Source organism: Acartia tonsa, chromosome 10, assembly GCF_053477335.1.
Source record: "Acartia tonsa isolate MP-2025a chromosome 10, ASM5347733v1, whole genome shotgun sequence".
NCBI lineage: Eukaryota > Metazoa > Arthropoda > Copepoda > Calanoida > Acartiidae > Acartia > Acartia tonsa.
Window position 1 is genome coordinate 47,877,391 of NC_137269.1, and position 26,976 is coordinate 47,904,366.

At 38.7% G+C, this 26,976-nt stretch overlaps 4 protein-coding genes across 5 annotated transcripts; 1 reads left to right on the forward strand and 3 right to left on the reverse strand.

The window, feature by feature from the left end:
- Positions 1 to 1,861: 1,861 nt before the first annotated feature.
- On the forward strand, positions 1,862 to 13,072 carry LOC145330219 (dipeptidase 1-like). The gene is made up of 9 exons (XM_080174829.1): positions 1,862 to 1,928; positions 9,115 to 9,249; positions 9,755 to 9,865; positions 10,580 to 10,693; positions 11,195 to 11,258; positions 11,454 to 11,598; positions 12,111 to 12,239; positions 12,320 to 12,790; positions 12,911 to 13,072. Exons 2-9 carry the CDS (start codon positions 9,115 to 9,117, stop codon positions 13,002 to 13,004), a joined length of 1,263 nt encoding a protein of 420 aa, XP_080030955.1. The 5' UTR covers positions 1,862 to 1,928; the 3' UTR covers positions 13,005 to 13,072.
- A 10-nt stretch (positions 13,073 to 13,082) lies between these two features.
- LOC145330220 (uncharacterized) lies at positions 13,083 to 25,841 on the reverse strand. Of its 2 annotated transcripts, none has more exons than XM_080174830.1 (8): positions 25,714 to 25,841; positions 16,344 to 16,434; positions 16,137 to 16,166; positions 15,837 to 15,908; positions 15,204 to 15,268; positions 14,398 to 14,526; positions 13,878 to 13,963; positions 13,083 to 13,289 (listed from the first exon to the last, which is right to left on the reverse strand). In XM_080174830.1, the coding sequence occupies exons 1-8, from the start codon at positions 25,750 to 25,752 to the stop codon at positions 13,205 to 13,207; spliced, it is 597 nt and encodes a 198-aa protein (XP_080030956.1). In that variant the 5' UTR covers positions 25,753 to 25,841; the 3' UTR covers positions 13,083 to 13,204. The 2 variants fall into 2 exon arrangements, with proteins under 2 accessions (XP_080030956.1, XP_080030957.1); XM_080174831.1 differs by lacking the exon at positions 16,344 to 16,434 and adding an exon at positions 16,476 to 16,566 and having other exon boundaries at positions 25,714 to 25,798.
- On the reverse strand, positions 17,099 to 19,605 carry LOC145330221 (uncharacterized). The gene is made up of 4 exons (XM_080174832.1): positions 19,080 to 19,605; positions 18,592 to 18,702; positions 17,916 to 18,030; positions 17,099 to 17,339 (listed from the first exon to the last, which is right to left on the reverse strand). The coding sequence occupies exons 1-3, from the start codon at positions 19,292 to 19,294 to the stop codon at positions 17,973 to 17,975; spliced, it is 384 nt and encodes a 127-aa protein (XP_080030958.1). The 5' UTR covers positions 19,295 to 19,605; the 3' UTR covers positions 17,099 to 17,339; positions 17,916 to 17,972.
- LOC145330222 (putative Rho GTPase-activating protein CG5521) lies at positions 19,988 to 23,501 on the reverse strand. Its single transcript, XM_080174833.1, has 4 exons — positions 23,387 to 23,501; positions 22,647 to 22,754; positions 21,985 to 22,102; positions 19,988 to 20,364 (listed from the first exon to the last, which is right to left on the reverse strand). Exons 1-4 carry the CDS (start codon positions 23,461 to 23,463, stop codon positions 20,323 to 20,325), a joined length of 345 nt encoding a protein of 114 aa, XP_080030959.1. The 5' UTR covers positions 23,464 to 23,501; the 3' UTR covers positions 19,988 to 20,322.
- Positions 25,842 to 26,976: the final 1,135 nt, after the last annotated feature.

Genomic DNA, 26,976 nt, shown 5'->3' on the forward strand with positions numbered 1-26,976 from the left:
AAATCCCCCTCCCTAATTTTTTTAAATTTTAAATTTGATACTGGGGCAGATCCAATTTTTTCCCCGAAAATTTTGAAATTGATACTGGGGCAGCTCAATATTTTTTCCCCAAAAAATGTTTAATATTGATACTGGGGCAGCTCCAATTTTTTTCTCCGAAAATTTTTAAAATTAATCCTGGGGCAGCTCCAATTCTTTTTAATTACCTCTTGAGGCAAAGCCCCTAGAGGCTAGGGGCGAAGCTGCTAGAACTCAATAAAGTATAAATATTTATTAGCTATTCCTTAATTGTTTATCTGATAGTTATGTGAAAACACTACGTTATGTTTACAAATACATAGCTATTTCAGAAGTTAAGTATGTATGTCTGTCCGTTTGTAATACGTTACTGGGATTCCTCCCCCCCCCCACAAATAAGATTAATTGAATAACTAAATACAAAAAAAAACTAAAAAATGTTGTCAAAACAGTTGGCGTCCAGAATTTATTGAAGCAATTATAGAGTTGCTATGCTTTCAAGCTCGTACCAAATAATCGTTAAAAGTTTGAATTCGTTAGGACAATTCATTCATGTCTAAAATAATGAAAAGAGCTAACCGTTACATACAGACGCAAATTCCCTTATTATATTAGAAGTGTTTAAAAACTATGTCATGAAAAATCATTAAAAATAATTCATTGAAGAATCACGCATCTTACATTGATTATACACATAATACATGATATGGAAATGTTTGTTAGATTTAGATAATTTAGTTAGGGTAATAACTCATGTTTAGATAATTAAACAAGGATGACAGTATCCAAAGAAAGCTGTGAAGTAAGAAGGACGGACAAACGAACATTATTACATGTAGAGTGTCAGAAATCAAAAAGTAGGACACAGTAAAATTATAAACTTTCATTTTTAGGATATTATTATAAATATACCAGCCTTTCAGATGAATCAGATGAATAGGATAATTATGTCATACAAAATTTTGTTGCAAAAAAGTTAAAAATAAAAAAAAGATAAAAGTTAAAATAACCTACGAACTTTCTTGTAACAATTATAGAGTTGCTACGTACATAACTGTTTAAGAATCTTCATGCAAAGTTTGAAATCGATAGGATAATTTTAATATGTCTAAATTAACGAAAAAAGCTAACCGATAAGAACTTACGGACGTAGACACCCTAATTATGGGAAAAGCCTCGTTTCAAAAAATTAAGGATTTAAGGAAAGGATAATTGAAGACAAATTTCATATCTTGTTGAACTCATAAAATACTCACTTACTATGAAATAAAATGAAAATAAGGTGTGGGTGTCTTCGTTTATTACTTTAATTCAGGTTAGGTTAGGTAATATACTGGGTAGCGGGGCCACATGTAGAGTTTTAGGAAAGAAATGCACCACACAAGTCTTTATAATGGTGAAGTCAATTTCTGATAAATCATTCTATATTTCTATAGTAAATATAAGGGATAAGATCTAAGAATTATTCTAAACAACTAAGATCTTTTAATATTTAATTAGACAATTTACGTCCGTATAAAAGTAAAATGATGCCTGTTTGTACATTAGATCTCACTAACCTCTGGAGCAGTTTGGTTCTTATTTACAGAGAAGCTTCTCATAAATCCAGAAAAGATTTATAACTTTTGAGGACAGTACATCTACCCTTCTCAGAAAAATCGCACAATAAAAAATGTTTAATACGAAGTTTTCATAAACATTCAAATTCTCTTTAAAAATTATTTTCTACTTTGAAAAGTGCGCAAAAAGCCTAATTAAATTTTGATAAAAAATGTGGTATTTCAAAGCAATTGTTTGCTTAAATTACATAATTCTGTTAAAACCACACTTTTTAGATAAAAACTATCATATTAGTAAAAATACGCTTTTTATATTATTATTCAGTACTTTTTAGTATAGGCTCCAATAAGGTAATGATATAAAAAAAAAACATTGTGTTACTATAAGTTTTACATATAAATTTTTCCAGTTTGGCTTTGAAACTGATTAACTGCCGCTGGATTAAAACCGGTTCTGAGCCATACTGAAAAATCTCATATAGCTTCGTATTGTGGTATCCGCCGAGGATAAATAGCAGACACCGGAGTTCAATTAGATTACGGCAGTGTGACAGACGTGGACACCTTACTATAGAGAAGCTACGCTTCTCTAGCATTCACTAGATAATAATCAACATCTATTTCAGTTGTCACTTTATTGAAGGTTTAAAGGATACTAAAGCTATATACAACAAACAATAACTACATGGATAGGAATAAATAATCATAACATAAAAGCATTATAATACATATACAATAGTCAGTTTGGGCAATAATGATCCCCCATCCCTGGAAAGGGTGGGGGGAATTAAGAATACAGTTAACCATAATAAAACATGACAGATTCAATCATTAATTCTAGGCATAGGGAGGGGGTCGCCAGACCCCTTCCCCAGGACTCGGGGGAGGGCCATTGACCCTCCACCGAACCCCGGTCAGGGGTGCCATATGCATGGCTCACGGTTGCCGAATACCACAACTCTCCCCTCGGAAGGCTGGGAGAGGGTTCCCTACCAGACTTCCGACAGTGGTTGAGGCCTTCGGCCCGCTTCTTTAGGGCTAATATATATATACAAGCGATAATGATTCAATGGAATCCTCGTGGTGAGTGTTTCTCAGGGTTGGTGGGCTCCCAACGTGGGGTAGAATGCAGAGGCTGGCTTTGGTTGGACACGTTGTTCAACGCCGGCAGGTGTCAGGTTGGCAGGTGGCACAGTTGCTGCTGGGACAGTCAGCAGTGGGGCATGCTGGTTGTTGTTGGCCGCGGCTGGGGCACTGGCTGTCAAGTTGACCGTCTGGGCAGCGGCCTGCCCTCCCGTGGGGCCGCGGGGTCGGCCAGAGGGCGGTCCTGGCCTACCTGGGCGGTCATGCCCGCTATCGGTTGATTGCATGGACACCATTTCCTCGGCTGCTTCCCGGCCGATGGGTATGGCATCCCAGTCTACTGAAAAGTCCCGGGACTTGGCATGGGTGAGCCTGGCTCTGGCCAGGGCCTTCCTATACAAAGTTGGATGGTACAGGAACACTTGTGACACCGCATTCAAGGCCGCTCGGACGCCTCCCTGTGCTGCTGCCAGGGAAATGATGGTTAGGTCCCCCAGCAGTTTGAGGATCAACAACAGCAGACACAATATGGCTGCGCCATCTCCCCACTCGTGAATAGCTTGTCTGATCCCAGCCCAGACATCCAGGGCGGCCTCTCCTTCCTCCGCCAGTCGGTCGATGTTGTAGGACACTATCCCATGGTCGCCGGTGGCCGAACAGCTGCCTTGCTGAACGCATGACCCATAGGACAGGCCGGTCAGCATGGCGCTCTTATATGCTGGGAACGCCAGCAGCTGCTGCCAGTCGTTCAACTCGGCCTGCGAATACAAACCCCCTGAACTGAAGTCATCCAAGGGTTCTGTCAACAGTTGCCTAGGCGTATCCAGCGGGGGTGGCCTCTTCTTAGGAGCGGGGGTTAACTCTATCCAGCCTTCCTCCGCGTGCACAGTCAGGGGGTAGGTGGAGGAGCAGGGAATCTTGGTGGCGTGGCCGCTGTACACTCGTGTCACGGCGTCTACAAACCCTGTGGGCTCTACTGGCACTTTGTCCCAACACTCCTTGTGTTCACGGACAACATATTTATTGCGTTGGCAGGTAAGCTGGAGCAGGACATCTCCCCTCAGCACCGAGAACGTGCTCCCCTGGACGCGCACCGGGTGGGCCGGGTCTAGTTGCTGGAGCTTCCAGCAGTTGGCCGCCACTTCTTCTGCTGCTGTGCTTTTCATGCGGGTCTCCAGAGTAAATCCAATATAACCTGCATGTATCTGGGCCTGCAGGGGAACATCCACATCCCTGGCCGATACTCTGGGTAGCGCTGCCGCGGCTGGGTCAGCTGCCACGAACAATGCTGGGTGGTTGGTGGCATGGGCCTCAAAGTCGCAGTTCACTATTGAGGTGGGGTTGGTCATGTTGATGAAAAACTGGGCCTGATGGTCAACCAGGAACGCATCCATCACTAGGCTGGGCTGGAGGCTGCGAATCAGCCTCAAGGGGCAATCTCTCCCCAGGTGATCCCACACGTAGGTGGCTTCCCCAGTGATGCAGGACAGCTCTGAATGGGGACACTCCAAGGTCAGGTGGTCAGATTGGGACTCCACCCGTCCATCCTCTACTACGTAGGTCTCTTCCTTAACCAGCAGCCGTCGCTCCTGGAGCACTAATTCATTGCGGTACAGCTGGCCCTCGAAGTGGACGTCCTCCCCCTCACAACCCACCCCCTCGGGGCTGTTGACGAGGGCGCCCACCATGTCGAGGGTGAAGAACAGGGGATGGTTCAGTTGGAACGTCAGTAGCTGGGTCTTGCCTGGCAGCGTGTAGACACGGTTCCTGGCCAGGTCTCGGCACGTTTCTGGATCTATCTTGGTTGGCCTCATGAGGGTGGGGACCGAGGTCACCTTGAGGTGACCCCATACCCCACACCTGAATGTCCACTGGGACACAGTGAGCTGGCAACTGTATCCTGTTGTTTCCCTCACCTTGACTTGCTGCAGGACGTGTACTTCATGGCCCAGGGGCACCTCCTGGTGTAAGGGTTCCGTGTTACACATCTTCTCCTTATTGTAGGCTGTGACGTGGGTGGGGTTGGCGCAGTCCCATCCCACCAGGACGTAGCTGGTTGTAGGCCACACGGCTGCCAGCAGGAGGCCCCACAGGACCATCCACCAGTGAGAGAAGCTTCCAGGCAGCCATCTACCTCGCACACGCGGCTGGGGATCTTCGGCTCGGGTCACGGCTGCTTCTTGAGGCTGGACACGGCTGGGCTGCTCCTGGCTAGATACAAGTTTCCATTGAGCGTTATCTTTGTGTGGCCGGGGCACCCCGATACCCTCCCCAATGACAGACTGGCAGGCGACTGGCACTTGCCTGGGTGTCGGCTCCCCTGGTCCAAGGCATGCCCAGTGGCATGGGGCTGAAGTGCGTGTGGCACAGGCTCGCCCTTACTCACGTCCCTCCCCTGCCCTAGGAACTCAGGTGCATGTGGCACAGGCAAGTCCTTATTTTCCCAAATTTCAATCTCCCCAGCCTCTGGTGCAGGGGGCACAGGCAAGGCTGGGGTTTTACAATGGCTTGGATACAACACATTTATCAAATTTAACTTATCCTGGCTCGACTGGGGTTGCTGGGTAGTTGGATTCCTTCGGCTGGCAGGGGGCTCTGGATGGCACGTAGTTGGGCTCTCCCTGCAGGCTGGTGGCGCTGGCTGGCTGGGGGTGACGGGTGTCACCCCTTCCTCTGGGACTGCTGGCTCGTTCCAGGATCCAGGTCTCTCGGTGGCGGCGACGGTTGTCGCCCCAGGCACCAGGTTGGAGGCTGGCTTGTTCCAGGATCCAGGTATCTCGGTGGCGGCGACGGGTGTCGCCCCAGGCACCAGGTGGGAGGCGCTGGATAGCACCCCCCAGTCATCACAGGTGGCGGCGCCGGGTGGCGCCCCATACATCGATGTTGATGCGCTGGCTAGCGCCTCCTGCCTCTCTCGTTCAGCGGCCGCCAGGGCCTCCCCGTACATCGTCTCAGTGGCGCTGGGTAGCGCCCCTCCACTCTTGCTGGGTAGGCTCGGCCGAGCAGGCTCCATCATGTTGAGGCTAAAAGGCTGGGGCCTCAGGACTTCTGGCTCGGCGATGTTGTAGGGTTGCACCAGCTCCGGCCCCAGGTGGTTGAGACTGAAGCCCAGGCCAACCCGGTTGGGTTCAGCCGCGCCGCCCAGTACGTTGATCCTAGCTGGAACGGTCCCAAACTGCGGCATCCCGTCGGCTCGGTCCGCGGCTCTGGGGGCGGCTGCTTGCTGCGGTGGTGCTGGGGGCGCGCTCCCTTCCATGTGGGCCACTCTGCTGGGCTTCCCTGGAGGGGCACCCTTGTCGGCGGTGCGCCTGCGGCTGGCTACCTGGGCCCAGTCAGCTCTGCACTCGGCCGCCGTGTGACCGTCGTAGTGGCAACGCTCGCACTTGGCAGAACGGTCACGGCGTGGCTGGGTGCGTCTCTCCTCTAGGCTAACTTCCATCGGCGTCGGGCAGTCTCGAGCTCTGTGGCCTCTCCCCTGGCAGCGGAAGCAGCGACCTGGAACCTTGTCATCTGGAGCGACCCTCCCCATCTGGTGGAGACCCGGAGCCAAGGCGGCAATCTCCATTGGCTCCGACTCGTCATATTGGGGCAACTGGATGCAGGCAGATCCAGTCAGCCCGTCGGTCGAGTCCACTAAGCACACACCTTCCTTCAGTTGCTTGGTAATCATGGTGACGGTAAACATGGCCTTACGAGTGTACTCAGGTACACTCGTAATTTCATGTCCCATCATGATGCGTTTTACATTGGCGTTACGAATTCCACGATTTAATTCGTCCACCAACAACTCGAGATCCTCATGGCCGTAGGCGTCCCTATACAAGGCACACTTAGTTGATATGTACGCTTGTATAGGTTCTGTCGAGTGTTGCTTGTAATCCCTAAACGCTTGTTTAAGCGTTTGGGATTCAAAAGCAGGACGAAATAGCATTTCACACTCGGCCTTGACCTGTTCGTAGGTCAAGGCTTGGCCTGCCTCGCCAAACAGATGGGACGCCATTTCCGCCGCTTGCCCTACCAGTGACAGTAAAAGGGCGTTGCGGAGGTTGAGGGAGTCATGGGGTGGCACGCGGTAAGCCGCCCATGACATCTCGAGTCTGCGGATATGTGAACTCCAGGATTGCTTGGGCGGTCCTCTAAACTCTGGCAGGTTACTCAGCATCAGCTTGCGGTACTCGGCTGGAGCCGGCTGAGGGTCATCCTGGAGCCATCCTGGGGCTTGGTCACCTCCTGGCGCTTGCGGCTGTTCCATCGGGGCAACGGTTCAACGGCGGGACGCAAAGTTATAAAGTAGATAGAATAAATGGTTTGTCACTAGAGGCTTTCTAGCCTAACAGCCAACACTGTTTTTATCACTAGGTTGGTAGTTTAGTCACAAAAATATAGCTTAGCTGTGTTTATCACTAGTTGGATTCTGAGGTGGTAGAGTAGGCTGGTAGGGGTAGATAGATGTTGAGGGTCTGAACTGCTGTCAAGAACTGATTTGGTTTTCCTCTATCACACTATAGCTAGGGGGAGGGAGCTTAGAATTCTTTATTTTCTAAAAATATCCCTGTTATATGCTATGGAGTAGCTCCGCTCCGGTGTGTGTGTGTGTGTGTGAAATCTCCCGTCCTTGCAACGCGCTTACGCACCGTCAAATCCGCGCACACGGGTAAAACGCGCACTTATCCCTCAACTCGCTCTCTCATTGGTCCGCTTGTCCGTTGAATTTATGATATTTCCGCACTCCGTTGCGCTGTCCGTAAATGGCGCTCTGTGTTCCCGGTCACTAGCTCCACACCATAGACGGACTTAGGTTAGTGTGGGTAGGAGGGGGGGAAGCGCGTGAGGGGACGGGGGTAAATCCGTCCGTTCCCCCTGTGAGGAAGGGGGGAGTGCTGTGGGTTTGAAATAACTGTGTGGTGAGGTAATGGTGCCTTTTCTCCTTAATCCTAGGCTTATCTATTATATCACCTTGATTGTATTTCCTTCAGTGGAGAGTGGGCTCCTCCCTTTCCTCTGGAATAAGGGGTGTATTGTTGTTGTGCTGTAGGCTTGAGGTGATTAGATTGTGTATCAGGGGCTTTGTTATATTACATTTAGCTTCTATTTGTGTCCTTATCACAATTACATAACAGATTTGTTTACCAACCCTGTTCTATTTTTAGTTGTTATCACAATACACAATAAATCCAAGCCTGTTCTATTTTTAGTTTTATCACAACACAACAATTTGTTTGCCAATCTTTGCTCATAAATCTATTGTTTAGCCATCACACCAGGGTGGTAATCCCTGCAAATGTGATATAATATCTGTTTTTCTAGATGGGCGGCTGCGTTGTAGCCTCTCAGGATACTTGGAGTTGACGTAGTTTTCTCTGTTTTGGTGCACTACACTCGTATGTTGGCTCGCAGCTCGCAGCTATGTGGCGTGTTTCAGCCTATCGGCGGCAGGGAATGTCCCGTCCTGCTAGCGCCGCTGATCCAAATCCGGCTGATGGTGGCAGGGAATGTCCCGTCCTGCTAGCGCCACTGGTTCGGATCCTGCTATCTCTTGCAGTAAAGTTGGCCTATTTTCAGCCGTTTACACTTATTTGGCTTGTTTCAGCCGGTCCGCAGGCCTGTTTCAGCCCTTTGAGCGCTCAATTCTCCGTTAGATGTCGGCGCTTCTCGCGGTTCTTCGTCAGGTTTCGCTGTCTCGCTTCCACAACTGCCGGGTGCAGAGTTAGACTTTGCTGTCCAGGGTGGGTAATTCAGGTTGCTTGTGTCAGTTTTGCCAGTTTCACTGCTGGGAGTACCTTAGCCTCAGATGCGCGTCTGCTCTACACTTGTGGTTTGCCGTAATCTCACACAGCTGTCACCAAAAGTTGTGGTATCCGCCGAGGATAAATAGCAGACACCGGAGTTCAATTAGATTACGGCAGTGTGACAGACGTGGACACCTTACTATAGAGAAGCTACGCTTCTCTAGCATTCACTAGATAATAATCAACATCTATTTCAGTTGTCACTTTATTGAAGGTTTAAAGGATACTAAAGCTATATACAACAAACAATAACTGCATGGATAGGAATAAATAATCATAACATAAAAGCATTATAATACATATACAATAGTCAGTTTGGGCAATAATGATCCCCCATCCCTGGAAAGGGTGGGGGGAATTAAGAATACAGTTAACCATAATAAAACATGACAGATTCAATCATTAATTCTAGGCATAGGGAGGGGGTCGCCAGACCCCTTCCCCAGGACTCGGGGGAGGGCCATTGACCCTCCACCGAACCCCGGTCAGGGGTGCCATATGCATGGCTCACGGTTGCCGAATACCACAGTATTACCAACAAAAATTAAAATAAAAAATCATAAAAAAATGATACCAGTTTTGTCTCTCATAAGATTTTTAATTTTGATATCCGCGGAAAGCTGTCTATAATAAGATTCGATAAATAACTATTTCTTTCTTTTTAGATGCAAGCCTTTCATTCAGCAGCTACAAAGCTGCTTTGTCTAGCTGCTCTAGCAGCTGTTGTTAGCAGCTCAATCCTAGACTTCAGACCAAGTTATAGAAATAATAACAACATGGCTCGTAAAAGAGCTCTGAAGGTATTATAAATACTGAATAGATATAATCTAGAGCCACGCCCTCTAAATTAGCCAATCGGATAACAGAACAATCCGGCTAGGTTATAGGTCGAAATGTGTACATATTATTGGTTAGAAAGGGCTATTGTTTTTATTTAAGATGAAATATATAGGGCAATTCAAACATTCGGGAATAGTCCCTTTCGTGACAACGCCTCTTAAGGGGCGTTTCATCGTATTTTTACAGTAGCTTTTGATGGGTTATTTTAGGTTAGGTTAGGTTATATTAGGTTAGATGATTGCCCCGCACCGCAGAGGTTGTGCCCCCCGCAGGTGCTAGAAATAGAAGAAAGGCTACTGTGAAAATTCGAAGAAACACCCTTTAAGAGGCGGTGTCACAAAAGGTACTATACCCAAACATTCTTAAATGAACGACAAGAGATAAATACAGCCGGAACTACTGACAATAATTATAGAAAAGCCTCGCTTTTAAAGATAATTGCGGACATAAACTTTTAATGTTTAGGTTTTATCTGAGCACCCTGTTATCGACGGACACAATGATTTCCCCATGGGTGTCAGAGATGTTCTTGATAACGATGTTTCTAAGCTTAACTTTGATCATGATCTTACAAAGGTGCGTATATATTCTGAGGTCGATTCTTTAAAAAAAATAGCATCGCTTAATCGGCTATGGTAGCAAGATCACCAAAATTGTTTTTGTAAAAATCCTCCAAAACCATGTAAAAAAATATACAAAAATGATAAAAAAAAATATTATGTTAATAAACCTTCTAGGATTTTAGAACCCTTTTTTTAGATTTATAGATAAATTTGTATTAAAAAATCTGTGATCTGTCTACCATTGCCGATTCAGCGATGCTAGATTTTTTGAGAACCCACCTCTGTATTAGTTAGGTAATCATTTTGTCGGCAGTGGCTTCTAATCTTTGCTGAAAGAATTGCAAGGCTTGTGGCTAAGCAAAATATTTGGTGCTTTACCACAAAGTGCCTATCGAGCACTGACACACTTCATTGGTTACTTTTTAAATGAATTAAAATTAAGGAAGGGGGGTTAGAATTTTAACCCCTACATAATGCCTAACCATGCAGTGAAGGTTCTAGAATTTAATAAAACCTTAGCCTGACCTAAATTGATAAACAAATTACACCCCCACCCCACTCCCTTATTTTCAAATTATCTATAAACTAGGGGGGGGGGGGGGATGATCCAGAAGGCATTTGATAGAAATTACCAAAAATCTATAAATAAAGCTGAATGTATTGTGTTTGCCTTTTAAATATATTTTTTACAAAAGAATTTCTACAATTGGTTTTAATGTTTTTCTAGGAGGAGCCATGGGCTTCTTATGCCCTGAATCATATTGACATACCCCGCATGAGAAAAGGTATGATGGGGGGACAGTTCTGGTCTGCTTATGTAAGTTGCAACACTCAATTTAAGGTATGCTAGTATTTCAAATTTAAGGTTTTAGGTATAATATTATATTCTTCGCCATGGGTTTTTATAAATTTTAAATTTACTTTTGTTCTTTAATCATATTTGTCCTATAATATCAAAAGGTATACAAAAAGCATACCTTTTTAAAATTAAGAATGCACGGCTTGTGTTAATAGCAGAAAAATGTCATGAATACAGTGAGAACCTTGATAAGCTGTAGTTTTTTGAAGCATAAGAACCATTCTTATGCTACATATAATTTAAGAGCTAATATTAACACCAGCTGCCCAATTTGCATTTTTAAAGTGTCACATTTTTTTACACACAAGCTTTATATGCAGGGAGGGAAAAAAAATTAATTTACATCCCTTACTTTCCCTAAAACTTATCAGCTTCCCAAGAATAATATGTTATTTACAGCTGACCTAATTATTTAATTTCCCAACTATGATTTTCATTATTTATTACATTATTATCTTATAATTATTAATCAAAATTTGATAGGATGCTACTCAAAAGTTCTTAGAACAGATTGACGTTATCCATCAAATTGTTGCAAAATATCCAGGTACAATAATCACGAAACCTTTCTGTTAGAAATTGTTTCTCAAATATTATTAAACAATTAAAACAATTAATTTAAATGAAAAAAAAGTATAAATTGCTATACTTTTAAAACTGGTTGTTGTTTTTTATTACAAAATTTATGATTTTAGGCAAAGTGTCAATATTTAAGCAATATTAATGATTTTAAATCTTGTAGATGATCTGATGTGGGCAGAAAGTGCAGCTGACATAGAGACAGCAATTGCCAGTGGTAGAGTAGCCAGTATGATTGGAGTGGAGAGTGGCCATGCAATCAGCAGTAGCTTACCCCTGCTTAGGACTCTTTATGCTATGGGAGCAAGGTAGAAAAATCTCGCTTCCAATAGTTAATCCTTATACTAAAGTAACAGGATGTGTGTTGTGTGTCTGTTTATCTGTGTGTCCGTACCGAAGGATCTCGCTAACCGCTGAACCGATCGGGTTCTCCTTAACAGGGTAGATTTTCATAGGTCCTGAGGAGGTTTATAACTATTTTGGGGGAGGGTACCACCACCCTCCCGAGAGAAATCACAATAAAATCGAGAAAAAAAATGAAATATTCCTGCCGCATAGTGTCGCTAGCGTATGAATGTCTCTACGTAGCGTAGTAGCGCTGCGTAGAAACATGAATTTGACCATAGAAAATTATTTTTCAAATTAGATATTAAAAATAAAATAAAAACATTTAAAAGAGCGTAGCCGCTAGTTATATTTAAAAGACATAATATTTAATTTTACAGTCTCTTATTCAGTTGCCATTAATAAAATATAACAAAGAGTAGACAATAAAATGGATAACTTAGCTCCATAGTTTAATATAATATCAATATTTCAGGTACATGACCCTGACCCATGTATGCAACACACCCTGGGCTGATGCTGCCCAGACTGAAGATGGCTGGTTCCCTCCCAGGGTCAATGGACTTAGTGAGTTTGGTGTACAGATTGTCTTAGAAATGAACAGGTAATCCTTTCATTAGAGATTCAAAATTTTTCCAAAATTTTTTTTTTTAAAGAATAGGTTTTACTTGTAAAGTGTTTCAGATTGGGTATGCTTGTTGACCTTTCCCATGTATCAACTGCTGTGATGAATCAAGCACTTGATGTTGCAATGGCCCCAGTCATCTTCTCCCACTCTAGTGCCCGCGGTGTTGCTGACCATTCTCGCAATGTACCTGATGACGTTCTTCTGAGGGTTAAAGCTAATGGAGGCATTGTAATGGTCAATTTCTATGCCTGTTTCATTGTTGCTGATTGCAGATCTCAGAATGCTACAGTGGCTGATGTTGTGGCTCACATCAACCATATTAGAGTGGTAGCTGGTGTTGATCATGTTGGAATTGGAGGTGACTACAATGGAATTGATATTCCACCAGTAGGTCTACCTGATGTGTCTCACTATCCTGATGTCTTTGAGGCTCTGATTCAGTCTGAGGTTGAGTGGACTGATGAAGACCTGGGCAAACTTGCAAGTGGGAATCTAATTCGTGTTCTGAAGGATGTTGAAGCTGTCAGGTAATTAAAACAACTAAGATTATTAAATAAAAATCTGTATCTTAGAAATATCTTTAAGATTTAGTTTTCTTACAATATGAAATTCAATCAATATATACCAAACAATATATTTAAATTCAGGGATGAGCTGGCAATAATGGAGAGAAAGCCAGACAATACCTGGATCCCAAAACAGGATCTTGGCAATGATACTGATTGTTCTACTGAGTGGTGAAGAATTATTCTTATTTTTAAATTCAATAATTAATAAAAATATGAAATAAATAATCATTTTTGCATAAATTTTTTATTAAATCAATTTTGTTATAGTTTCATTTACAAATTTTAAATTCAACATGATTTTCTATAAAATCTAGTTAGAGGATAGTGATCCTTATTTAAAAAGGGTTAATTAAGATTTAAACAATGAGGAGTTTAATGGTAGCAGTAGCAGTTGACTTGTCCATTTTCAGTCCAGGTCTCAATTCCACCACTGTTACAATCATTAGAGCAACAATACCTAAGAAAAAATATTTTAGATATAACCTATTGATTTAAGGAAGATTGAGGTTTAAATTGTATAAAAAATATAATTTGGAAGTATTAAATTCAAGAAAAAAGATTTTTTATTTTCTGTTGTTATAACATTTTGTAATTCCTTTTTAAAAGTTAGACCCTACCCCAACTAAATTATTATGTTTGTGTGGGGAGAGGGTACCAAGTAAGGTCACGTCTCGCAGCCGTAGCAGTCATGCGTCATATTGGAAGGGTGATCTAAGTTTTCACTATTTAATTTACTATTTTTCTGTTATAAGATAAAAGCGATGCTTGCAAGATTATTTAATTCGCTATAATGTAAAGATAATTTTTTTACAAATTGCAAAATCTAGGATCTGAAATTTGCCGTACCCTTCCAACCTGATGCATGACATTATTTTGTCCACTATCTGTGTGGGATGAGTCATATAAAACATTTAAGTGTAGGTCATTGAGATTTTTCCTTTTTATTTAAAGGATACAGTAACCAAACCGACTAAATAATACTGTATAATACTTGTTAGGTAGCATATTAAAAACTAGGTTATCTCAAATAATAAATTTAACCAACCTGACTCCATCGACTTCAGCCCAGATGTTACAGCTGTAACAGACATTACCAAAGGTGCAAGGTTCAGGATCGATTGGATCAGGATCCTAGACATAGATAAGTAGAAATAAAAGGATTGGTGTCAAATTCTCGTTTTCTTGTTGTCTAACTCAATAGGTAGGGGGACAAAGTATCTCAAAAATCAGACATGTGACGTCAAAAAAATTTGTGATTATCAAAATCTTTTTTAGGGGGTTTCTTTCCCTCTTCTCCTCTCATCTCCCTCATTTTTATGACGTCACATGGCTGATTTTTTAGACAATTTCTACCCCTCTACCTCAATAGATTTGTTACCAAGAATAGCATACTTGACCTCTCTGCTTCAGTCCCTATCTTCTTAGGTATTGTACCTGTTCTTCCATGTACAATATGCTGAGATTATCAGAATCGGACTATTCTGGATACTTTACCTGTCTTGCTATTCTTATTATCCTGCTCTTCCCAGGTATGATTCCCCTTCGCTTTCTCCAAAAGTACTGACCTTGGTAGAGCTGTTATCAGGTCCAGGAGATCCAGAGCACTTGACCTCCATGCTCCAGTCCTCGTCCCATTCTCCCCAGGTATCATCCCAGTACTCCCAGTCTCGACTGATGTTCTCCGGGCATTCAGTCTGAAATCAGGGATCAAAAATCAATATTATAGGCAACTTAAGATTGACCAGAATCAATCTTGATTGGACTTTCATAACCTTCAGTGACAAAACTTTCATCTAATAGTTTTAATCAATAAGAGGGGTAAATTTACTATCACAATTGGGGATGTACATAAATGATTGGCTAATCTCTTAATATCTATGCACATTACAATAATGCTGGATAATAATGATAGTGCAATATTTAACATGTAGAAATTAAAAGAACTTTAAGAAAAAGGTTAAGATATTTTACATGTAAGCCAGTTGAAATACCAACTAATCTTAATTTCTGTCATAATATAAATTTATCTATAGCCTTTTAGGATTGAATGCATCACAAGATCTTATTTTAGTGGATTTCTGAATTAAACCTTGCCTAATGATGTGTAGTGTATGGATATTTGGTCAAACGCTGTTCAGAAAACCAACCCGTTGATTACACAATCTTTGTCTAAAAGTTTAAATGCGGCTGGTAATGAGTTACATCTGTTTTGAGGCAAGGCGTATCAAATTCTCTAACATAATTAAGTTACATTCTTGACCTAGAAGCAGTAGAAACCATTTCACACATCTTAAGTTATGACGGGGTGTCTCTAGCGCTGTATTACCTTTCTGACAAGAACGCCACAGTCACGGATATAGTTTATTAATACCTGGGTGTCTCTGTTGAGAATACCTCCATAGTTGACTCCAGCATCAGGTCCTACCATCCATACTCCTGCAAACAATACAAAACAGTCATTGCAGGTTTTCTGCTATTTTGTGTTCTACATTCCAAAAACATCTTATCCACTTTTTTACTAATACAATTGTGTGTATGACGACATTTTGAAAGACAACATTGTTCGTGTGAATCTACCTGAATTCCAGTGTACATCACAAGGATGATGAAATGAATGAGTAGGAGAAATTGGCTACTAGAGGAAGATGGACATAATTTCAAATAACTAGCAAAGACTTTAATTATAAATTATAGTTTCTTTATAAAAAGAGACCAAATCCTATATAATTTCCTTCGCTAGCCTAGGGGCTGGCATTTTTTCAATCTTACATAGACATAAAGGATTAGGTAGGGCTTAAAAACCTGACTTCATGGCTAGTCTAGGAAGTTTGAAAGGACTTACCCTAAGGTCACTAAAAGAAAATTGACAGGATCGAAGAAATTAAAAGGAGTGTCTTTCAGTTTCATTTAACAATTAATCTCCTCCTAATCACACACTTCAATACGTTAGATAAAAGTTTGAAACGTTAATATTAGGTTTGCTATTAAAAAACACAAGTCTTACCATTATCAGGGAGAAAGAAAAGATAGTTGTTGCCATTCACTTGTTTGTAGAAATTTCTTCCATTCAGAGTTCCTTAAAATATATAAATTTTTATGAAACATAAGAAAAGCAATTCTTTGCCTGTTATTTAACTGTAGTTAATATTTAAGGTAATACTAGCTGCTTAGCGCCTACCCTCTAGTGGCTTTTTCGCATAGATTTATATTTTATTAAAGTGAAACTTGTGGCTGGCTAAAATAACGATCAGACAAATAGATACAACTAGATACTGATACTTTATTATAATGTAAAAAAAATTACCAGTAAAATCATAAACACCAAGTCTATCTCCCTGAGATTTGATACATTATAACACAAGTAATTTTTAAAGTAAATTACATTAATATGTAAAACAAGCATACATTTATGTAATTGCTTTTTTTATCATCTTCTCTATCTTTTTTTTCTTACTTTCCACTTTTATTCAACATTGCCATAAAAATTCTTTATGATAAGTGTTATAACAATCCTGTTTGTCTTCTCCAAACCCAGTTGTGTCAATCTTAATCTCTGTACAGCAACCAGATATTACACTGGCAAGAGCCAGCAGCCCTGACACCTAGTGGAGAGATATTAAACTAGATTGTGTGTTATAATGTTCCTGTTTATACTGGCCAAAACCAGAAGAATCTATCTTAATCTCTGTACAGCAACCAGATATTACACTGGCAAGAGCCAGCAGTCCTGACACCTAGTGGAGAGATATTAAACTAGATTATGTGTTATAATATTCTTCATTGTATTGACCTAAACCACAATAACCAGATATTACACTAGCAAGGGCAAGAACCACTGACATCTAGTAGGTAGATATTTAAACCCAGGTTCTAATTAATACCATAAAAACACCTAGGTTTTACCACTTTTATGGTAAAATTTTACCAGCCTATACGATTTAAAAGGTGGTAAAATTTTACCGTAACCGTGGTAAAAACACTTTTTGTGGTACTCTCTAACGCTTTTTACCAGCGATTTTTACCACAATTATCGGTAAAATTTTACCAGATTTCCGGTAAAATATTACCATTTTAGGACGCAAATTTATACCAGATTTTGACCAATTTTTACCACTTTTTTGGTAAAATCTTACCGCAAATTTCTGTAAGATTTTACCGAAAAAGTGGTAAAACTGTTCAACACCTGGTAATATTTTTGCCCTAAATTGGTAAAATTTTACCAGAAATAGGGTAAATATGGTAAAAATTTACCAAAAATTGTGGTAAAAACGGGTGGTAAAAATCACGAGAAAGTGGTAAAAAACGACCTTAATTATAGAAAAACATCGCTTGTAGGTATAAATCGCAAAAATAAAAAAAAATTGTTTTCATTTTTATCTTTATTGATTGAAACAACACTTAAACATATTTTTCTTGATTCTACTGCTCTGGCCGCGAAAACTGTTGCGCAACCTCCTGGATTTGCTGGGCACCGGCCCCATTCGACCTCGTATCACTGATATTCAACCTGGAATAAAATTGCTCATTAGTTAATTAGATAATTACAGGGATATAAAGGGATAAGACAATGGCTGATAAATTGATGTTCATCTCTAATGATGATACACATCGTTACCCCTTCTGTAGATTACAATAAGTGATTGAAATGTTAGGACACTCAACTTAATGAACCAACCAATAAAAAATCAATAAAAGTACCCAAGGTTGTTAGGCCAAAGAATAAGAAAATGTTATTTGAAAACTTTGGGGGCTAGTGTAATTTACAGCCCAATGTCCCATCCCTCCCTACTAAATATCTAATCTATAATACAAAGTAGAATGATGTCTGTCCGTCCGTCCGTCCCAAAGATAAAGCCTATACTCGCTGTTTACGCAAATGTGTCAGAACTTCCCCCCCCCCCTTACTCTCACACCTAAATTTTTTCTTTTGAAAGCAAAAATAAAAGTGTGTAGGTTCGACTCCCCCTCTCCCCCCTCATTCATTTCCTACAGGCATCTTGACACGTGGCAAAAAAATCAGCAAACTTATCTAACTAAACATCTTTGAAAACGCAGAACGAGAAAAAATAAAGGGAAAGCTTACCTGGAAAACATAAGCAGTAACAACATCCCTGGCTAACAAGAACATGCTGTGTCCATACTACTCGGCATTACTGATTATATGCTTCACGTGGCGTATGGAGTCGTGGAACGCGGGGTCCTAAGTTATGGAGGATTAAATGAAGGAAGGAAGTGGACTGTTTATTACACTAGTCCCCAAAGCTTTATTTTCTTCTTCGTTGCTTTAACAACTCTAGGGACTTTTATTGAATTTTGAATGGTTGATTAATCAAGTTAAGTGTCTAAAGCTTTCAACAACTAATTATACTCCACAGAAGGGGTAATTTTGTGTATCATCATTGCTGATGTACATCAATTTATCCGCCATTGTCTTGTCCCTTTAGATCCCTGTCCCAAACAAGTACTAATATTAGATAAATTTAGACCTAAACCCCAGGCAGGGAGGGTAAAATATGGTGTAAATATCATAATGGTATCCAAAGTTTCAGAAACAAGTTTACTTATTCGTCAACTCAAAAACTTTGAGTACCTAATTTTTATTAGGTAAATCTTGATTTAATTTCAATACTTCGTCTTTTGTCCTATCCCATAAGAACCATGTTTCCCGTTGTGTCTACAGAAACGTAAATTATTTTAGTACAATCTTTTTTTAAACTTAAACAATATTTTACTTCGTCTTAAATCATTTAATAACCCATTCCTGAATAGCCTTGGTCCCTGGTCCACGTCTACCCGGGGAGGGTGGAGGTCCCCTGCGTCCTGGAGAATAGTCACCTGGTGGCCCTTTGGATGGGGGTGGTGACATGTACCTTGAATATTCAGATTAGTTTATAATAAGTAAATGTTATGTCGTTATCTATTAAAAATAACATATATCATCAAAATTCTAAAAAATACCTATTAAAAATCAAATTAGGTAAAAAAACTAGGTACTTTATGTCATTATTGAGAGGAGACAATGAACTGTTAATTTCATCAGTCCCAAAAGTTTTATTATAACGTTTTCTTATTCATTGGCTTAGGTAACTACTTTGGGGAGTTAATTAAATTTTGATTTATTGTTTCAATAAGTTGAGTGTTCAAACGTTTTTTAACCACTAATTTTATGTATCATCGATGTTGATGTTCATCAGTTTATCGGCCATTGACTTATCCCTTTACATCCCTGATATAAATTTGATTTTACCTTGGGGGTGGCCGACCTCTTGGTTCAGGTGAGTAATCCCTGGGTGGTGGGCCCCTACCGGGAGGTCCCCTCCTGGGTGACGGGGAATATTCTCTGTGGTGGGGGGGAGGAAATACTAAATTGTTTAAAGTAAAAAGGTTCTTTGTCTTTAGCTTAAGATTTCGATAACTACTAAACCGATTGAGTTCTCCTTTATAGGTAGGAAAGCTTCTCATATGACACGGAATGGTTTTAGACTATATTTCTGTCCCCTATCTATCCTTTTTAATACAGAGCCCCTAAATGCTAGGGCCGCAGCCGCTAGCAATATCTAAACTAATCTTAAAATTTAAAATTTTACCTTGGTGGAGGGGATCTACCACCCCCTCTGCCACCACGTCCTCTGAAACCACCCCTGTCCCCTCCACGGCCTCTGCCTCTAAAGCCACCCTTATCACCTCCCCTTCCTCTAGAGCCACCTCTGTTATTTTTAAATGTTTTCATTTTGAAAAAAAAAATTCGATGATTTTTAGTAAGTATTTTGGAAGATTAATTTTAAATTTTTTTATCTTAGGTACTGCTGTTTTATTAGCACAGCAACTTTATAACAAAACTGTACGTCAGTCCATGGCGAAATTACAAAAAATGCATTGCTTTTAAACGTTACATTTAATAAATAAGCCTACCTAAAGATTTTCTAACTTTTACTTTTTAAAACAAAAACTTTCCTAGAGTAATGTGGGGGGCTGCGTCTTTCATACCTATCCCCGCCCCCACCCCGGCCTCTACCTCTGTAAGAACTGCGCCCCCTATCACCTCCGCGTCCTCTATCACCGCCTCCACGTCCCCTGCCTCAACCCGGGATATTTCCACTCTCAGCCGTTCACCGGCATATAATGTACCGTTCATTTCCTTAAAAAATAAAGTGAAGTAAAAATAACTTCAAGACCTGAAGTTTGTTTAATAACAATAAGGTAAAAATAAATCAAAACAATTCCCTATAACTTAAAAATACCTCCTACCCTTGTGGAATATTCTAAACCCTTCTTGATCTCCCTAAACCTAACTAAAAGCAGTAGTGAAAGTTTCAAACAAAAAATTCAAGTAATGAAAAGGTGAAGGCAAGCCTTGACTTTTAAGGGGGTGGCAACACCCAGCCATTTTGTTGTAAAGAAACCAAAATATTGTTTGTATTATTATACAGATCTACAAAGATAAATATAAGCTGCGAAACTTTTCTGTAACTTACTTCTTCAACTGCCCCCTATGTTTCAAATGCTGATCTGAGGTCTTGTTTCTTTACAATCTAAATAAAAGAATTTGTTATAATCAAAAACTATAGGTATGAAACTAAAAAAATACGACAAAAGTAGAAACCTTATACTTTTTAGCTAGACCAAAATAATCAGTAGGTAACAAGTTTGAAATAGATAGGACAATTCCTACATGCTTGAATTAATGATAATAGCTATGAGTTTCGTCCATACAGACCGGCCATCCAACACTAATTATAGAAAAGCTTCGCGTTTACAAAAAACATAATTCCCTTCCACAAAATAACAATGATAACGTTTATGAGAGTAAAGCTCTCAAATAAGACAGTGGGACAAACGGAATTTTGTTGGTAAAACTTCAAGGATTTAAAGGGATAAGGCAATCCCCGATAAATTGATCCACATCATTAATGATTATTAACAAAATTACATCTTTATAATTATAATTTTTTTTTCAATTTTTTTAAATTTTTTTCAATTTTGTACCCCCCCCCCCCCCCCCCCGACTACCGACGAACAACTATTTTAGGTTAGGTTAGGTTTTAGGCTAGGGAGCCGAGCGCTGCGGCTAGGCAGGCAAGTGGGCCGAGCGCTGCGGCTAGGCAGGCAAGGGGGCCGAGCGCTGCGGCTAGGCAGGCTAGGGAGCCGAGCGCTACATTTCTAAAAGGATAATACCACCTACTCTAATGAATGTAGAATATACGTGGATATTACGACAGGGGGAAAAAATTGTCGTTATTTTAGCTTGCTAACATGAAATTCGTTTATTGGTCAGTTTGTTCAACCAGTAGTAGGGTAAGGATTGGGTTTAAAGAAGGGGGGTATCTTTATTTTAGCCAGCTGTGAGCATCTCCTTATCAGAGTAAATGAAAATGTGGTACAACATCCCAGTAATAATATATAGATTATTTTTATAAACTTTAATGGAAAAAACATTAAAAAAATAATATACCTGTCTAGCTAACACTCTGGTAAGGGTTTCCATAGTCTTAAACCACTCCCGGATTAATTCTTCCCATAAAGTTAGTCCACTCAAAACATAAAACAAACGAACTTATTTTGACAAGTAGAAAAGTTGGTGGAAAAATAATTCATCTAAATTAATGAAGCAAAAATTCGTCCCAAACTTCATTTTTAATTCTTGATACAGATTTTAAAGGGTGGGGCTTAAAGGGTGTTAACTCCACTCAACCCGTAAAACCCCTTATTTGTTTCCCTTCAAAATTAAAAAAAAAATATATTAGATTACCAACCTCAAACCTTTGAAATCCCTCATTTTATCCCTCTTAAAATTAAAAGCTTGACGTATAATCAACCATTGGTTGTCTTTAGGACGATTGGCAAATAGATCTGATTCCTGTACTGTAGAACAAATAAAACATTATGGAATGGATATAGAATATACGTGGATATTGATGACAGTGGAAAAATTGAAGTCAATTTAGGTTGCTAACATGAAACTCATTCAATGGTCAGTTTGTTTATCCAGTAGGACGGGACGGAATGGAGTAAAGGGGGCGAATTAGGGTTATCGTCATTTTAGCCCACTGGGAGTTTTACTTTATTAGAGAAAATAAAAATCTAGTGTAACATCCAAGTAATAAAATATCTATTTCTGCAGGTTATCTTAATTATAGTATAGCTAACATTACCTCTAGAAACTGATCCCAAAGTTCACAGGACACAACAACATAGAGATTAGCCTTGATCCATGTGACAATGAGGGTCTGGAAGATGGCCTGGGTCAACCTTCCTCCAAGGGTGTCCTCCCTGATAAGCATAGATAACTATTAACTAAAGATCCAAGAACAAATTAAATATAAATAGGCTATTTTTATTTAAGTGTGTAGGTAGGTATAAAGTATACTTTTTATCTAAAAATGGTATTTTTGTCTCTGATTTTATTTATCGCGTCGTATTATAGACAGCTTTCCGCGACTGGTAAAATGAGAAATTTTCAGATCAATAGCAATTTTGTTAGCCCCGAGGGGCCAAAGGACTGGCCTAACAAAGCTGGTATTGATAATATAATTTCTAGACTATTGTTCATAGAAAATTGTCTGTAATACGTAATTTTTCAGTATGACCCAGAACCATTTTTAATCCAGGGGATATTTATCGGTTTCAAAGCCATACTGGAAACTCTTTGTTTAGGTCAAAACTACATTAATATCAATTTTTCTTTATTTTAGATTTAGTGTGCTGACTAAACAAACTAATTTCATTACTTCTTCTTTACAAGCAAAATGCTAGTGAATTTGTTCTTAAATACTTAAAGAAAATCGTAACTTCTCTATAATAATTATCTATGTGCCTGCGTCTTGGTGGTGTTTCTGTGAGGGTGAGTTGAGTTATCTGCAGCAAGATAAAGAGTAACTGCTCCCATGTTCGCCCGTCCATCTTTACATTCATTACCATAAACCTGACCAAAATAAAATTATTGTTAGATTAGGAATATCTATTTCTTAAATAAAATTAACAGGATGTCTTTCTGTACCATGTGAAAAAGTTTAATTTTAGCTATAATGGGAGAAAAAATCGGCGTTATCCTCTTAGAAATTTTTTTTTCAATTTTTTTCAATTTTGTACCCCCCCCCCCCCCCCCCCCGACTACCGACGAACAACTATTTTAGGTTAGGTTAGGTTTTAGGCTAGGGAGCCGAGCGCTGCGGCTAGGCAGGCAAGTGGGCCGAGCGCTGCGGCTAGGCAGGCAAGGGGGCAGAGCGCTGCGGCTAGGCAGGCTAGGGAGCCGAGCGCTGCGGCCAGAGTTCATAGTTCGCTGTCGGGGGGGGGGGGGGGGTACTCAAATTTTCAATATTGAAAAAAAATTTCTAAGAGGATAATACCAAAAAATCAATTTAATGGACATTTTATATAATACGGAAAATTTCTTCCTTTCCCTGTACCTTATAAAAATCGTCGGAAAAAGCCGTTTTTTAAGCAAACAAAAGCGCGTTTTGCTCTATCTGTGAGATATTATGAATAAGATAATGTTAAGATTTGATATTAAGATGAGAAAAATTTACGTTCACAGTCCCTTTAAAGACACAATACCTGTAATAATAATGTACAAACTTTTCAACCACTAATAATACCCTGGCCTTTCTAATTATAAGCCTAGGCAGAGCCATGCTGGTGATGCTAGCTCAAGCGTGTACCGTGGTTTCTGTAGAACTGTACTTCTGAAGCCAATACAGGGTTACGAAAGTTTAAATTGATGTTTTTTTTTTAATGTTAATATTAAATGTAATATAGTTTTGTAATGACATATAAAATATATATTCGATAGAATATAAAAAAATATAGTGCATTCAATATTAAAAAAAAATATTTAAATATATATATAGTTGTTAACCATATATGAACATATAATGAATCTATTTCCGGCCGGGTTCTTAAAAGATATTGCCGCGTTTTTTCGACATTTTTTACGCTATGAATAACAAGCGCGACATTCGCGAAATCTAAAAGAGTATACAATGATTTATTTAATTATTTCGCTTTTGATGGTACGGCCTTCATAGAAAAAAAAAGATTATCTTCAATCCATTTTTGCTGCATATTAATTAATGCATCTTTTTAGAGCTGTGTTAGACATTAGAAAAATTGCTAAAAAAATAATTTAAAATTCAGTATTTTTATGTTATATACTCTGTTTGAAATTCTATCGTCAACGTTCAATCAATCAATGTCTAAAAAACGCCGAAAAAATGTGGCATTCATCTTTTAAAAACCCATCTCGGTGGTATTTCCGGTTGGCAAAGACAACATAAATATAGAAATCATGAAACATTGTTGTTCCACAATTTTGCCACATTTTTAAACATCTTGCTTAAAAAAAATCTTCCTTGTAAATTCTACAAATTTAAATATTTAGAGAAAATTGAGTAGTAATTTACTTCTTGATTCAAAATATTTGATTAAATTGAATCAAAACTAATAATTATTTTTGGCACTCTATATTCAAATAATCATAAGCTTATCAATAGTGCGCATGCGCACACAGAGGTGCCATAAATTTCAAAACTTAAAAATATAAGTTTTGTAGCGAAATTACTCTATAATTCGAAATCTCTGTCTTTCTTTTAGAAACATTCAGGGGAATATACGAAAGCTTATATTTATATTAAAGATGAAAAATCGATAAATTCAAATGCACACGGCACATCTGCGTAAACACACCCTGGATTTTTTTTCTTTTAATTTTAATTCGTATGAAGCTAGCTCAAATAAGTAAATATTAAATTTGATATATTTTTGACGATGCGGGAGGATGTTTTAAAAGAAATGATGAAATAATTTTCAAGGTTTTAAAAAAAAGTTAGCTTCTTTTATGCGAAAAAATTCAATAAAAAGTAAAAATTTTTACCAAAAAGTTGGTCAAATTTTACCAAGTTTTTTTTTTTGGCAAAGTCCAAAAATCTGGACTTAGCCTAAAAATTTACCTTGTCAATTTTTACCAAAAAGTTGGTCAAATTTTACCAAGTTTTTTTTTTGGCAAAGTCCAAAAATCTGGACTTAGCCTAAAAATTTACCTTGTCAATTTTTACCAAAAAGTTGGTCAAATTTTACCAAGTTCATTTTTTTTGTCAGAGTCCAAAAATCTGGACTTAGCCTAAAAAAATACCTTGTCAAATTTTACTAACTTTTTGGTAAAAATTGACCAAATTGCGTTTTTTTGTCTAAGTCCGAAAATTCGGACTTAACCTGAAAAATAGAGTTGTAAAATTGACCACATTTTTGGTAAAACTTCCAAAAGTGGTAAAATTAAAAAAAAAAATTTAAATTTAGGCTTCATTGTATAGAAGTCATTATTTTAAAGTACTACAACTGATTATGAAGAGCTGTTTTTAATTTAAAACACAAAAAACGGGTTTTTTTGTTTCGTCAAATTTTACAAAAAAAATGGTAAAATTTGACTAATTTTTTGGCTAAAATTTTTGCTGGTAAAATTTACCACGAAACTGGTATATTTTACCAGGTTGACCAGCTTTACCACTTTTCTGGTAAAACGATTTTTTTTTCTGGTATTTCGTAGAACCTGGGAATAAAAGGAATAGTAGCTTTCTCAAAATTCAGTAAAGTTGTGAGTAAGATTAAAGTCAAATGCGCAAATTAGGTCAAACTGTTTTTAAATATGCGTTTAATTATTCTATTCATTTGGTCAACATTAAGAACAGTTAGACTTAAAAGCGCATTTGACTGGAAGCTTGCTTACAGGTTTACGGAATATTGCAAAAGCTACTATTTCCTTTGTTATAAGAAGTATTTAAAACTTTCAATTCCATTTATTAGTTATGAATACTTTGATAACTATTAAATCTATGTAAGTTAACAATAACAATAATAAAATATGAATTATTTAGAAATTAAAATAAAACCTGTAAAATAAGTTTCATGTTTAGGCTCTTCCTAAACATACACTATACTGTTTTTATAATTATCATTTTGTAAAGATAAGAATTTTTACTTTATGTTAAGAATTAGTTTTAAGCTATAAGTAAACAAACTAGGATGACAACATCCATAAGTAGCGAAGCACAAAAAATCGTCGATGGGAATACGTACAGGTAGATTTAAAAGGTTTTTACTAAAATCAAGAATATATTTATTGGATAAAATAAACATGAAACCTTGTTTTATTTTGCATGATGACGATGGTCAAAGTAAATTATATTAAAGATACTCATAACAATGGGAAAAATTATTTTGATACTGATATCCCATAAAAGTTTGAAAATTGCATCAAAATAAACAAAGATATGGGAAAATATGTAAAACATATAAAAATAGCCAAAAACCTGATAAAAGGCAGTCTGGCCGTCATGGTTGTTTTATTAAAACGACAAAAAAATTTAATTTTTAAATCCTTAACTTAAAAAATTTGGAAAATCGGACCATATACACTGAAGATATGGAAAAAAGTGTTAAATATATAAAAATAGCCTAAAACCTGCCAAAAAGGCAGTCTGGCCGTCATGGTTACTTTGTTTAAAAGACGGGAAATTTAATGTTGATATCTATAACTGAAAAATTTTGAAAATCAACCTATAAACACTGAAGATATGGAGAAAAATGTTAAATATATAAAAAAAACAGCCTAAAACCTGCTAAAAAGGCAGTCTGGCCGTCATGATTGTTTTCTTTAAAAGACGGGAAATTTAATTTTGATATCTATAACTGAAAAAATTTTGAAAATCGGACCATAAACACTAAAGATATGGAGAAAAATGTGAAAAATATAAAAATAGCCTAAAACCTGCTTAAAATCGGTCCGAACGCCAATGATGTTTTATAGTCAATTGTGCTCCTTAATGATGGGAATGTTGTCAAAATATTTCAGCATTCTATCTTTTATAGGAGCTGAGTAAATCCCATTTCCCCCATAGCGTTACGGACGGACGGACGGACAAAGTGAATTATAGAGTAGCTTCGCTACTAAAAAAAAATCTGTAACTAAGACAAATATCTTTTAATATTTAATTACTAGTTGCTAAACTCAAAAGGAAAGGGTTAAAGGGGCTGTTTATTACACAAGTCCCCAAAATTTGATAATAACGTCTTCTTATTCGTCGGCTTAACAACTTTAGGGACATTAATAATATTTTAATTGGTTGGTTCAATAAGTTAAGTTCCTAAACGTT

Coding starts and splice junctions, on each gene's coding strand:
- LOC145330219 (XM_080174829.1), top strand. CDS start 9,115: ATGCAAGCCTTTCATTCAGCAGCTACAAAGCTGCTTTGTCTAGCTGCT. Junction 11,259..11,453: donor AATTGTTGCAAAATATCCAG/GTACAATAATCA, acceptor TAAATCTTGTAG/ATGATCTGATGTGGGCAGAA. Junction 12,240..12,319: donor ATTGTCTTAGAAATGAACAG/GTAATCCTTTCA, acceptor AAAGTGTTTCAG/ATTGGGTATGCTTGTTGACC.
- LOC145330221 (XM_080174832.1), bottom strand. CDS start 19,294: ATGAGAAGCTTTCCTACCTATAAAGGAGAACTCAATCGGTTTAGTAGT. Junction 18,703..19,079: donor AGAGGTCGGCCACCCCCAAG/GTAAAATCAAAT, acceptor TGAATATTCAAG/GTACATGTCACCACCCCCAT. Junction 18,031..18,591: donor GGGACCAAGGCTATTCAGGA/ATGGGTTATTAA, acceptor CATAACTTAGGA/CCCCGCGTTCCACGACTCCA.
- LOC145330222 (XM_080174833.1), bottom strand. CDS start 23,463: ATGGCTCTGCCTAGGCTTATAATTAGAAAGGCCAGGGTATTATTAGTG. Junction 22,103..22,646: donor GAAACACCACCAAGACGCAG/GCACATAGATAA, acceptor TATGCTTATCAG/GGAGGACACCCTTGGAGGAA. Junction 20,365..21,984: donor TTTGGGATCAGTTTCTAGAG/GTAATGTTAGCT, acceptor TCTTTTATTTAG/ATTGTAAAGAAACAAGACCT.
- LOC145330220 (XM_080174830.1), bottom strand. CDS start 25,752: ATGTTTAGGAAGAGCCTAAACATGAAACTTATTTTACAG. Junction 15,909..16,136: donor TGGTGTTTATGATTTTACTG/GTAATTTTTTTT, acceptor ATATATTTTAAG/GAACTCTGAATGGAAGAAAT. Junction 14,527..15,203: donor TTCTCAACAGAGACACCCAG/GTATTAATAAAC, acceptor CCCTGATTTCAG/ACTGAATGCCCGGAGAACAT.